At 49.9% G+C, this 11,782-nt stretch overlaps 1 protein-coding gene across 1 annotated transcript; it reads right to left on the minus strand.

Annotated features, from left to right (window-relative positions):
• Positions 1–2,122: 2,122 nt before the first annotated feature.
• Positions 2,123–9,660, minus strand: LOC135309333 (neurofilament heavy polypeptide-like). Its single transcript, XM_064435484.1, has 7 exons — positions 9,584–9,660; positions 8,880–9,015; positions 8,269–8,433; positions 7,300–7,391; positions 6,625–6,787; positions 5,105–5,331; positions 2,123–3,242 (listed from the first exon to the last, which is right to left on the minus strand). The coding sequence occupies exons 1-7, from the start codon at positions 9,658–9,660 to the stop codon at positions 2,309–2,311; spliced, it is 1,794 nt and encodes a 597-aa protein (XP_064291554.1). The 3' UTR covers positions 2,123–2,308.
• Between the last annotated feature and the right edge of the window lie 2,122 nt (positions 9,661–11,782).

Here is an 11,782-nt window from a genome sequence, read left to right on the forward strand (position 1 = left end):
AAATCCTTTTAGGGCTGGGTTTTATTGAGTGCATCTTGTTAAGTTCTATTGATGTTGAAAGGAATTTATATCAGGTTTGAGTGTTATTTAATCTGAGATATCATAAATTTTATGAGTGAGCTGTTCAGTGTTTCCTTTGTTGCATTTTTTGTGTCATAAATACATTCATGTTTGTATTCCTGTTTTTATAGCCAGCTTTTCATATGTTTTACCATCTTTTGGTGTAATTATCTACAAGACAGGTGTCATTTCAGGATCCTTCTTTTGTTCTCCAGCTGCTCATGTATCTCTTAGACCAGACTACCCCTCTGGCTGGGCTCTGCACTGGGGCTCCATGGTTTGACCCAGTGCTGCCTCATGATTTTCAAGTATTTTTCAGAGTTCCAGGAAATGATATCTCAGCTTTGTCAGAAGTCTTCTCTAAACTGATGGTATTGTGACATCTACTCTAAGCAATCAGATGCAGTCCCAATTATTATTACAGAACCACTCCAACAGTTTGCTGTGTTTAAAGCATCTCCATGCTGAGGAAATTCTGGAGGAGACAGCTATTGGATGGTTCATTAGTCTTTCACCCCTAGACCTTTACTCCTAAGTGCTATTCTTAGGAGCCTTGTTTAAAATTACATTTAGGGAATTCTCTCCCACTTAGAGCTTGGGTGGTGGCCAGGCCTTAGCTCTGCCTAGACGGGAATTTGCCAACAGACCCAGATGTTTTCTGCATCAAAACTAGATTTGAGTTGCTTTGACGTTGCAATTTGACCCTCTATACATGACAGTAGAACTATTTTTAAAGGGAGCTTGGGAATTATGATCTGGAAATAATTATCCAAGTCCCCACTGAATCGAGGTTTGTCAGCTGTTTGCAGACTCTGGGATGATGGTACATTATTTCAGAGATTTCTATTTATTTCATTCCACCTATGTTATTAGTTTTGTCTGCTATTAGAAATATTCCTGAGCGTTGTATCCAAATTATTCCTAATTGCTGTAAGTTTCTTGTCCACTACATGTATTATTTTGCTACGATGTTTCCTCATACTCATAACAAAAGACATACATCTCATTAAAAAAAAAAAAAGAGGAATGAATGCCTTAAGAACATTCAAATAATGCAATATGTACATGAGAAATTTGGATGACTAATCATTTTGAATCATGCAATATTTACATTAGAAACTTGGAAAAAAGATCATCCCATCTAAATCCCAATGGAGTGTCCCACAGGGAAGCCTAATTGATTCATTAACTTCAGGAGAAGAGATGCCTGTGTTTTATCAGCAACAGCTCAAAGCAGTCACCTGTTCATTCCATCAGATACTGATCAGCTCTGAAGAAATGAGGCCCAGTGGAAAGAGAAATAACCTCATCCCCTTGCAGCCTTTGTGGCCAGAACAGGAACAGGAGTAGGACTGCCAAGACACAGCTGTGCCTGGAAACTGACAGAGGCAATTGGCCAACAAAAGCCTCATGGCATCATCATGGGACAGTGCTCCTCCCAACCTTCTTCAGTCCTTCCCTGTTCCAGCTCCAGGAGGACATTCAGTGATGTCCAAGATCAACATTTCCAGCTAATGGACCTTCTCCTACTTCTCAGCTAATTGGAAACAATGGCCATTTCTTTCCAGTTCCCTAAGAGATATTGGACATTATTCTTTTGTTTGCTCATGCTGCAAAACCCTGTGTCAATGACTTGACAGAATTGGGTAAGTTTTGTTGATTGTAATTGCTCTTTCATGTATCTTATCTCACATCTAACAGATAACCAGTGATAACCTTCATGAGATCATACCCTCCCAAGAGTGAGCTGTTTCAACATCAGAACATAGGAGCCTTTTTTAAATGAACAAAAAGGGGGAGATGTCAGAGACAGGTAGAATAATGATAAAAGAAAGGCCTGATGAAACCAGGCCTTGTTCTGCTATATTAACAACTGGCCTGTCATCTCTTCTAAGGGCAGCTAAGCAGTCACAAGTTCCCATGTGAAGTTATTTTGAGAATGAGACTTGGTGAACAATCTGTTCTGAGGGTGAAAAACAAATGCACCTGCAAGAACAAGGGATTTGTCCCATGAGAATCAGTGAAGAGAATAGGTAACAATACAAACAATACAACAGAGAGATTTGATGCACAAGTAGAATATATTTTATTATCCAACAGAATAACTGGCATAACTAATAATAAGAAATCTACTAACTAAAGTGGCACATTAGGTTTGTCAAACTGTATAAAATAAGTTGTGTGAATAAAAAAAAGAGTTCTTCTCCAGCTCAGCTGGGTTCTCTGGGATTTTGGTTCCTCCCTTCTTTCAGGCTTTGGCTTCCCCCTTCTTTGGGGCTTTGGGTTCCTTCTTCTTTGGGGCTTTGGTCTCTCTCTTCTCTGGCACTTTGGCTTCCCCCTTCTTTGGGGCTTTGGGTTCCTTCTTTTTTGGTGCCTTGCTTTCCTTCTCTGGGATTTTGATTTCCTTCCTCTCTGGGCATTTGGTTTCCTTCTTTTCTGGAGGTTTGCTTCTCTTCTCTGGAGATTTGCTTTCCTTCTTTAGGATTTTCACTTCCTTCCTCTCTGGTGCTTTGCTTTCCTTCCTCTCTGGGATTTTGATTTCCCTCTTTTCTGGAGGTTTGTATTTCTTTTCTGGTAGTTTGTTTTCAATCTTCTCTGGAGCTTTGGTTTCCTTCTTCTCTGGGAATTTGGATTCCCTCTTTTCTGGAGGTTTGTATTTCTTTTCTGGGAGTTTGTTTTCAATCTTCTCTGGAGCTTTGGTTTCCTTCTTCTCTGGGAATTTGGATTCCCTCTTTTCTGGAGGTTTGTATTTCTTTTCTGGGAGTTTGTTTTCAATCTTCTCTGGAGCTTTGGTTTCCTTCTTCTCTAGGAATTTATTTTCCTTCTTCTCTAATAATGCTTTGGTGTCCTTCTTCTCTGGGGCCTTGCTTTCCTTCCTCTCTGGGAATTTAGTTTCCTTCTTTTCTGGATGTTTGTTTTTCTTTTCTGGGAGTTTGGTTTCTATCTTGTCTGGGGCTTTGGTTTCCATCCGCTCTGGGATTTTGGTATCCTTCTTCTCTGGGGCCTTGCTTTCCTTCTTCTCTGGGGGTTTGGTTTTCCCCTTCTCTGCTTTTGGAGGTTCCTTCCCCACAGAGACACCCTTCTTTTCTTTCTTCTGCTTCTCTTTCTCCTTCTGCCTCTCTTCCTCCTCCAAGGCTTTTGTCTCCTCCTCAAGCTTTGGAGCCGGCCGCTTCAGCTCCCTTCTGCAGACAAAACAGAAAACATGGCTGAGAGTCACCACCAGAACCTTGGGCTCACTCGTCCTGGCTGGCCCTGCACTTCATTCCTTGACCCTGAGGCCAGGCAGCAGCGCTAGACCATTTCCGTGAATTCTCCTCAACCCACAGAGGTTGGGAACATCCCAAGGGAGGGCAGTGGTGGAAGGGCACCTCCAGGACCAGCCAAGCCTGAGCCTTGCCATCAGAAGGGCTTGACTGTGCAAGCTCCCTCTCCAGGCACAGCCAGACACCTCCAGCCCACTGCCAAAGGCTGATCCACCAGCTCTCTGCGCTGTGCCTGAAAACGCCCTTTGTCTCTGGACTTCCCAGTTTCAAGCAGAGCACAGAGTGCCAACGTCTGCTGATCTCTCCTGCAATTCTTACTCAGCTCATTCAGCTCCCTTCTCCCTGGGCAGAGCTGAAGCAGGATTTCAATGAGTTTGGATTTCACCTGAGGCTTAGAAGCAATTCACATTGATCAGGATGTCAGTTAGACAGGTAGACCATAGGTTAATGATGATGAGATGCTTCAGCCAGAGCTGATTGTTGTATTGCTTACCATGATGAGCTTCTTGATAGAAGGAAGTGGAGTAAGTGAACTGTTAGAAGAACATCTTGAAACCAGCAGAACAATGGTTAGCACCTGGGCTTGATGTCAATCAGTCACTAAGCAGGGGACCTTGGATGGTGCCAGAGGGTCACAGAGACCTGATGAAGACATTCCTGACTTCATCCCTTGAGACCACTGGCCCAATTGGAGACCACCGACCCAATTCCAGAGAAGAATTGCACAGGTGTGAAGGACTAATGACCTCATTTTAATACAGAGTGGGGAGGGGAGGTGCTGGGGTTGTGCACATGTATTGTGTGTAAGATCCTGGGAAATAAAGAGAGGGCAAAGAACCTTGTACAGCGCGGTCACGCCTTGTAGGGACGACTCTGGTGCCGCCCGCCGGGGTTAATAAACATACCACTTTCTAACTTTAATGAGTTAGAGAGTCACTGTTCGTGAGCCTCGGTTTTAACAACTCATAGCCTGATCCTAAATGAGAATAATCCCATCAGTCAGAAAGCAAAGGCTGCAGGAACTGCTCTCCTGCAAGACAGGCTCTTGTCAGCCAGATTTCCTGCTGGAAGCCAGCTGTGACCAAGCCAGCTGCTGCTGTCTGCCATGGAAACCATCTGAAGCAGCCTCGTCCCTCTCCTCCCCATGAAACCAACTTCAGCCTGGCCTGAAGGAAGTCCTGATGCACAGGCTTGCTTTAAGCAGCCTCCACTCCCAGCTCACACTTTGCCTATGTGTCCTGAGCTGGGCTGCCCTGCTGGAGCAGAGCTTCTCCTGTGCTTGCCCACTGCTGCAGCTGAAGGGGAGCCTCAAGGACAGGAGCTTTTATGGCTGCTGCTCCACCATCAGGAGAACCCTGGCAGATCAGCACTGCAAGGACTTCATCTGTGGCAGCACCAGCACCCAAACCAAGGTTTGGTCTGTGCCCCACGCCTGCCCATACCACAATCCCACTGTTTTGGTGAAGAAGGGAGATGATGAAGAAGAAGCAGCTCAACACCATGGAGCTAAAGACACCAGTGCCAAGGCAGGGCCAGAGCCCGGCTCCCTGAAGGCAGCATCTGAGGCAGGAGGGCTCACCACTAAACTAGAGAAGAAGATGCTCTGTCCCAACAGAAGAAGGTGCTTCCTCTCTTGGGAGCCAGGGAGCCAAGAGTGGCCATCCCTGTGCTGCTTCTGGCCTTTGCTATGCAGCACCTCTGAGCTCAGAGTCCTTGGAGCAGGGAAGCCCTGCAGGGACAGTAAGCCATGGAGAGCAGGAACCCATGGAAGGCTTACTCACCTCTCCCTGAGAGGTGCCCCAGAGCCACAGCTGATCTCCTGGGGGCTCGGGGAGCAGCTGGCACGTGAGGCCTCCCCGGGCACCAGCACCTCGGAGCTGGGGCCTCCCTCCACGTGGCACAGCGCCGTGGCACTGGAGATGCTGTTGAGGTGGCCAGAGAAGGGCAAGGAGACCTGCTGGCTCTCTCCTGGCTGCAGCACACCTGACACTGGCAGGATACTGGAAGCCTGCATGGAAGACAGGAGAGATGGAGGTGTTGAGCATGGAAATGGATGCAGAAGAGCAGCTTGGAGCAAAGTGCAGCTGCAGCCAGAGGGGCCTATTCCCCAAACACTGCCAGAATCACCCTGATCTCATCCTGCATCCATGTCACTGACCAGTGCAGTGACCATGGGGAAAATCTTCTCCCATCCTCACGGCTCAATGCATTCATTAGTACATGACATGAAAGTGAACTGGGATGTCTCCTGGCACTAGAAATTCTCTCTGATGCACAACTTGCCTTGAAAAAGTTTCAAAACTTACTGCTTTTAGAAAAGGAGGAGACTCAGAGTGAGAGTACTTGGAGCTGAGCAAAGGACTCCCAGCCCAGCTCATCTGACTCCTGAGGCTCTTCCCCTCTCTCTCTGATTTAAATGCTGCTCCCTCAAGGTGCTACAGCAAAAGCTCCTGCAAAACCTTCCTCTGGACCACCTGAGGAGTTGCAGGGGGAGCAGTGCCCTCCATAGGTGCTGCACAGCGTCCTTGGGCAGCCCCACAACGTGTCCTGCACGGCCTCTCCAACACCCAGCTGCTCCAGCAGCACTTTGTGCTGGGCCTGCAGGGATGGGAGGCCCCTCTGTGGCCAATGCTCAGGGCCACCAGTGGCACTGGCAGCTCCAGCCCTGCTTGCCACACTGACAGTGTGCAAGGGAGACAGATTCCCTCTTCCCTTCTCCGCTTCCAGGGCAGTGTGCGGTGCGTCCACGCAGCACCTGAATCCCTCCAGGCCTGCTGGGAGGTGAGGGTTTGCAGGAGCTTGTGATGGCACCTGAAAAACAAGCCATGCCCTATGCCTGCAGGAAGAGACAGCCACTTTGCCAAGTCCCAGTTTGTAAGACAGCTTCAGGGCCAGCAGTGCAAGAGCAGCTCTCGGGTGACAGCAGAGAGCTGCAAACAGGGAGTCTGGCTGGGCTGGGAAGAGGGCACATGGAGATCAGGACTCATCCCAGCTTGCTCTGCCAAGGAAGCTGCAGCTCTTCCCATCATGATGCAGATGAAAGCCTCATCTTGCATTGGGAAGGCAACAAGGCAAAAAATGCCACACTCAACACAGGCCTGTAGGATCTGAGTGAGCTTCTCCAAGGAAAACTCTCCTATTTCTCCCTCCCACTCCCCCATGTCCAGCCACTGGCCCTGCTGCCCAGCCACTGTCAGGGCACAGGACAGCAGGGCAGCAAAAAGGGAGCTCAGCAGGAGCATGACTTGCTGGTGGCAGGCTGGGGAGGCAGCACAAGCAGTAGGTGTACAAGAAAATCTACCTCTACTCCTGAAGACTGGGTCAAATCCTGCTCTTCAGTCAGGGCTGTGGCTGCCTCCTGCTTTCCAGCCTTGAAGTGCCTCCATCGAGACGCTGGGCAATTCAAACATGTTCTCATCTCCTTTGGTGGATGGGGAGTGAATTGAGGTGGGTGAAGCTCATCTCTGGAAAAGAAGATAACTGTGAACCTGTAGTGGGACCTGTAGTGGGAGGGAGGGACACCTGCACCAGCAGCTCCTGGTCAGGATGCAGCCCCTGGCTGGCTGCTGGCACCTTGAACTGAGAAATGCTTGGATCCAGCCCTTCCCAATCCAGGCTGGAGCAGGTCTGCTCTAAAGGCAGCCCAGGGATGACACTGAGCTGCTGCAGCAGCTGCAACTGCTTGCACTGAGGAACTGCTGAGGGCAGGGATGAACACCCTGTGGGCATGCAAAAAGCACAGTGGGAGAGGAAAAGACAGAGAAGGCAAGCAAAAAGGGCAGATTTGAGACATCCAGGGGCAGACCCAGGCAGTGACAGCCAGCACAGCTCCCCCAGGGCCCAACAGCAGAAACTCTGCAGCTCCACCAGGTATTTATCAGGAATGTTTCCCTGACACTGCTGGGGGCTTGGCTGACATTTTCCAATACTCCCAGGGGACTCAGGTGGCATTCTCCATGCATCCAGACATACATACATGGGCTGTAGTGCTGGGATCCTGCCAGACTCCATCAGCCTTGGGCTTGGGGAGGTTTCTGCCAGCTGTCCAGAGCTCCATAACTGTTTTCTCTGTCCCAGGAAGCAGGCAAGAAACATTTTTAAAAAAACCCAAAGCAAACCACTACAGGGAAACCTAAAAATCCTTAAACAGCTCAACCCTGCTCTAGTTATTTCTTTAGGGACAGCTACCACTCTCCAGCTGAAATGCTGGGCTTTTGGAGAAAAAAGAAAAAGCAAATTACATGTTCACCTCCAAATTTAAAAGGATCAAGGTAGGAGAACCTTTCAAACTACAAATTATTGGCCCAAAGGTAAAAGCTTTGCAAGAAATCTCGAATTCAGACCAGGCTGACAGTTAAACAACTGGTTCCTCTGGTGGGGAGAAGCCCTCCTCTTTATGGTAAGCAGTCTGAGAGTTGAAAGCAACTGTTCTGTCAAACCTCAGGCTCCCTGGCACAGCCTGCCTTGCCTGTCCTTCCTCTTCACTGATTTACATGCAGTGCCACAATGGCCCAGGTTCAGATGTTTGGTGCCATTCAGGGAATTTGGCATTGTCATTTCCTTATGTTTTAATGTAAGTTTCAATCCTTGCAACCACTCTTCAAATGCCAGCTTTCCTTTCGTTGACAGAAAGCTCAAGGTTGCCAGAAGTATTCTGACATCCCCTTTTGTGCTCAGAGAGATGCCATTTCCAAACAGATGTTTCCAAAGTTAACAGCATTTTCAAGAGTAATGCACTAAAGTGACCCTGGATTCCAGCTCAGACCAACGACATTCTGTGCCAGACACTGAGATTACCACCCGTGAGGCACGAGCTGTTTGTGCCACCCATCCCTCCTGGCCTTCTCCACAGCAGCCTGTGCCTGTTTTCCCCGGCAGAATCCCTGTGCCCTTTGCAGCCTGCCAGGAGCAGCTGCACAGAGGCACACATCTCCCCTGCACTCACCAGTGGGTTTCTCTCATCCCCGAACACGCCGATGAGAACATTGGTGCGATGCGTGCCCAGCGCCTGCACTTCCACCAGCACTGGGATCTCTGCAGTGCTGTGAGGCTGGACAATCCCACAGGGCCTGGGGCTGGAGTAGAGCACAGCAGCGTCCTCCTTGCGTTTCTGCAAGAGACACAATGAAATGCAGCTTCAGAGGCACCTCTGAAGAAACTTTACACTCCCTAACATCCACCGCAACAGCAACTGACACACGTGTTTAAAAATGCCCAGGACAAAGGTAAAAGGCACAAACAAGATGCAAGAATTGTAGGCTTAGCATTCCCAGGGGATCCTGCAAGGAGGCTGCCAGCACAGGCACTGGTGTCTGTGGATGCAGCAGCTTTCACAACCCTCTAAGATCTCCCACAAGAAAACACCCTGAAGACTAGAACATAAGCTGTTCCCTCAGCAGGTTAAACTGCATCCTCAAGTTTACATTCAGCTAGGATCCTGTTCTCAGCAAATCTTTAAGACTGAATAGAAACCAGCAAGGTCATGTCCAAATCCTTTTTTCCCCTAATAAGCTCCTCAATAATATTTGACAGGGGGAGGTGGATGGGATGCCAAACCTGTTCAATGAGCCCGTAGCAGCCAGGCAGGTGGCTGGGATTCCTAATCAGGAACTTCTTCTCATATGGCACCTTCAGGAGGCACTCACCATACTGCAGCACGTGGGGGGACACTTGCAGCTTGGGAACGAGACATCTGGACAAAGAGATGAGCCCAGGGGAATTAGAGATACTGAGAGAATGGAGAACATTTACCCTCAAAGATTGTGAGATGGAGCATAACACACTGGTCACTGTCAAATGGACATTGAACAGCCCTGCAGTGATAAATTGCCTTCTACATCTTCCCACTCCAACAGGTCTTGTCAAGGAGGGGCAAACCCTGAGAGGCAGCACCCAGAGGCTGCCAAGTGCCCCAGGCAGAGCACTTTGTCCCACAGCTGCCTCAGCCCCTCCTTTCCCCAGGAAGGCTTGCAAGGACTCCTGTAACAGTCCCAGTGATCCATGAGCTCTAGGGGAGCCTTCCCAACAAGGAACAGAGCTCACTAAGGCTCAAGGAACACACAACTCCAGTGCCCAGGAAAAATGACTCCCTTCTCTGCCATGGTGCTGTTGCCCTGCCTGGGAACTCAGCTGCTTGCCCCAGCCTTGGAGGGCACGAGACACCAGCTGCCCTCCAGAGTGGCTGATCAGCCCCTCCCAGGCCCTACAGCTCCCTGGCTCCTTCCCTCCACAGCTCCAGGCACTGACTGTCCCCAGCCCACCTGCTTGACAAAATGGCAGCCCAGGCACTGCCTGGATGGCTCTGCCTGGGAGAGGGAACAGTCCCAGGGAACTGCATCCCTCCTGGCATTCCACTGACACCCACAGCAGCACAGCAGGATGGAATTCTGCTGCAGCAACAACCACTTTTGCTCTCAACCCTGAGAACATTCAAGCTCAGAGTGGGAAGCAGAGGGAAGGAGAAAATCTAGAGCTGAGCTGCCACATCAAGGGCTGCTTTCCCCTCCTGAGACCTTGCCCTCAGCACTCTTGCTGGCAGCCACTTCCCCCCTGCCACGTGCCCTCATGAACAGAACCAGAGCCTGGCTCTCAGCAGGCTGCTTGCTGTGTCCCAAACCAATGCACGGTGCTCGCACCCAGCACAACTCCACCTCTTGCAGCAAGAAGGAGAGGAGGCCCTGGGGAAATTTGTTCCACCTCAAGCACCAAAAGCCAGGCCAAGAAATGATCTCATTCCTGGTGCCTTCAGAAAAGGGCCCAGGACCCTGCTGGGCTGGGAGCAGGGCTGCTTTTCACCACAGGCTGCTGTCCAAGCTCGGCTCTTCTCATGCCCAGCTGGCACAACATGAGCTCATGAACCAGCACTTCTCCTTGGCAGCTGCAGCCAGCAAAGCCTGGGCAAGGCAGGGGCTGGGGGAGGCCAGGGAAGGGCTGGTACCTGGCTGTGATGACCAATGATGCCACTCCCTTGCCAAAACCCTCCAGATCCACCAGCATCTTCCTGTAGAACTCCATCACCGAGTTGGAACACAGGGTCACCTGGTGGAAGAGAAGAACAGGAAATTCTTCCTTACAAAAGCTCATTATCCACGTGTGATATCCTCCAGTCCTTGAGGGAAGATTTTGTCTTAATTCTGCTGCTGCTCCATGTGTAGAGCACAGTCTCAAAGCAACAAAAGCCTTCTGGCAATAGCAGATGTGTTAAACACACCTTGCTATCAGGGCATAGCTCAGCTACATTAAAACATTAGACTAAAGCTCTACGCACCACTGTATTCAAATTAAGGCCCCAATTTCTCATCTGACTACAATGACATAAATGCAGAAGAAATCTGACTTGAACACAACAAGTTCAGCTTTACAGCAGGAAGCTGAGGGCAAAGTGTGGCCCAGCAGGTGCTGGGCAGTTCATGGCTGCAGAGATTTTTGTCTCCACTGGAGATTCCTGCAGTGAACACAAATCCTTCTGCTCCCCAGGAGAGGGGAAATCACACCAAGAAGAAAAGCTAACTGCTTTCTACAATGACATCCCTCTAACAACCACCTTCTGCCCTCATCTTTGCTCTGCCCACTTGCAATCAAATAAATGGCTCTCAAGAACCCAAGAGTGACTTCTGGCCTTGACCATATGGTATGTGACCTCAGCATATGATTTTGGAAAGAAAACAGTGCTCCTTGAGGAACACCCCGAGTAAGGCAGCTGGCAGAGGCCTCAGAGCAGTGCAGATCTCTCACTCACACCATGCTCAAAGCTGCAGCAGAGCTAAAGCCCTCCCACACTGCAGTGCAGCTGCAGCCCTGGTGCTGAAGCGTCTCTGGCTGGACTCTGCCCGTACCTGGATGTCCTGGTGTCCCTGGGGCAGGATGGTCCCTCGGCTGGGAGTGATTGTAAACTCCCGGGGCTCCACATACAAGTGAATGCCCTTCCTCCAGGCTGGGTCACTGTGGCAGCGGATCTGATCCACGCTGTCCACGGCCGGCTGCGTGCCATCGAACGACATGCGGAGCTGGAACGTCACGGGCACCGGGGAGCTGTTAGTGAGCCAGCAGCGCTGCGTGTAGGGAAAGCCTAGGAAAGGACACCAACATCCATTGAGGCTCCCACTGTGGCATGACTCCTGCTGGGAATGGCCTGGCACGATGAAAGTGGGACTGGAGTTTAGCTCTGGATTATCTGAACTACAGCTCAGCCAGAAGCTGCATGAGGAATGAATCGTCACTCAGTTCCCTCTGACACCGATTGCAGACTGCAGCCTTGAAAATGCCCACTCCTAGCCCTGCTGAACACTGCAAGCTTCTCTCTTGGCGATGGGGAGGAGCTGCCTCACCTGCCCCAAACCAGCACCAGTGATCTCCCAGTGATGAGTGTGCACCCAGACCGAGCATTTCCTCTGAGAATTCAAGCTGTCAAATTCCCTGTTCAGCCTGCCAACACTCCCACCCTTTTCAAGATAGATAAA

This window comes from Passer domesticus, chromosome 10, assembly GCF_036417665.1.
Source record: "Passer domesticus isolate bPasDom1 chromosome 10, bPasDom1.hap1, whole genome shotgun sequence".
Taxonomy (NCBI): domain Eukaryota; kingdom Metazoa; phylum Chordata; class Aves; order Passeriformes; family Passeridae; genus Passer; species Passer domesticus.

Excerpts from the sequence above, each read along its gene's own strand:
- LOC135309333 (XM_064435484.1), bottom strand. The coding sequence starts at position 9,660 with ATGCAGTTCCCTGGGACTGTTCCCTCTCCCAGGCAGAGCCATCCAGGC. Across the intron at positions 6,788-7,299 it reads ATCCCAGCACTACAGCCCAT|AGATGAGCTTCACCCACCTC; the intron begins GTATGTATGTCT and ends CTTCTTTTCCAG. Across the intron at positions 5,332-6,624 it reads CCCAGTCTTCAGGAGTAGAG|GCTTCCAGTATCCTGCCAGT; the intron begins GTAGATTTTCTT and ends TCTTCCATGCAG.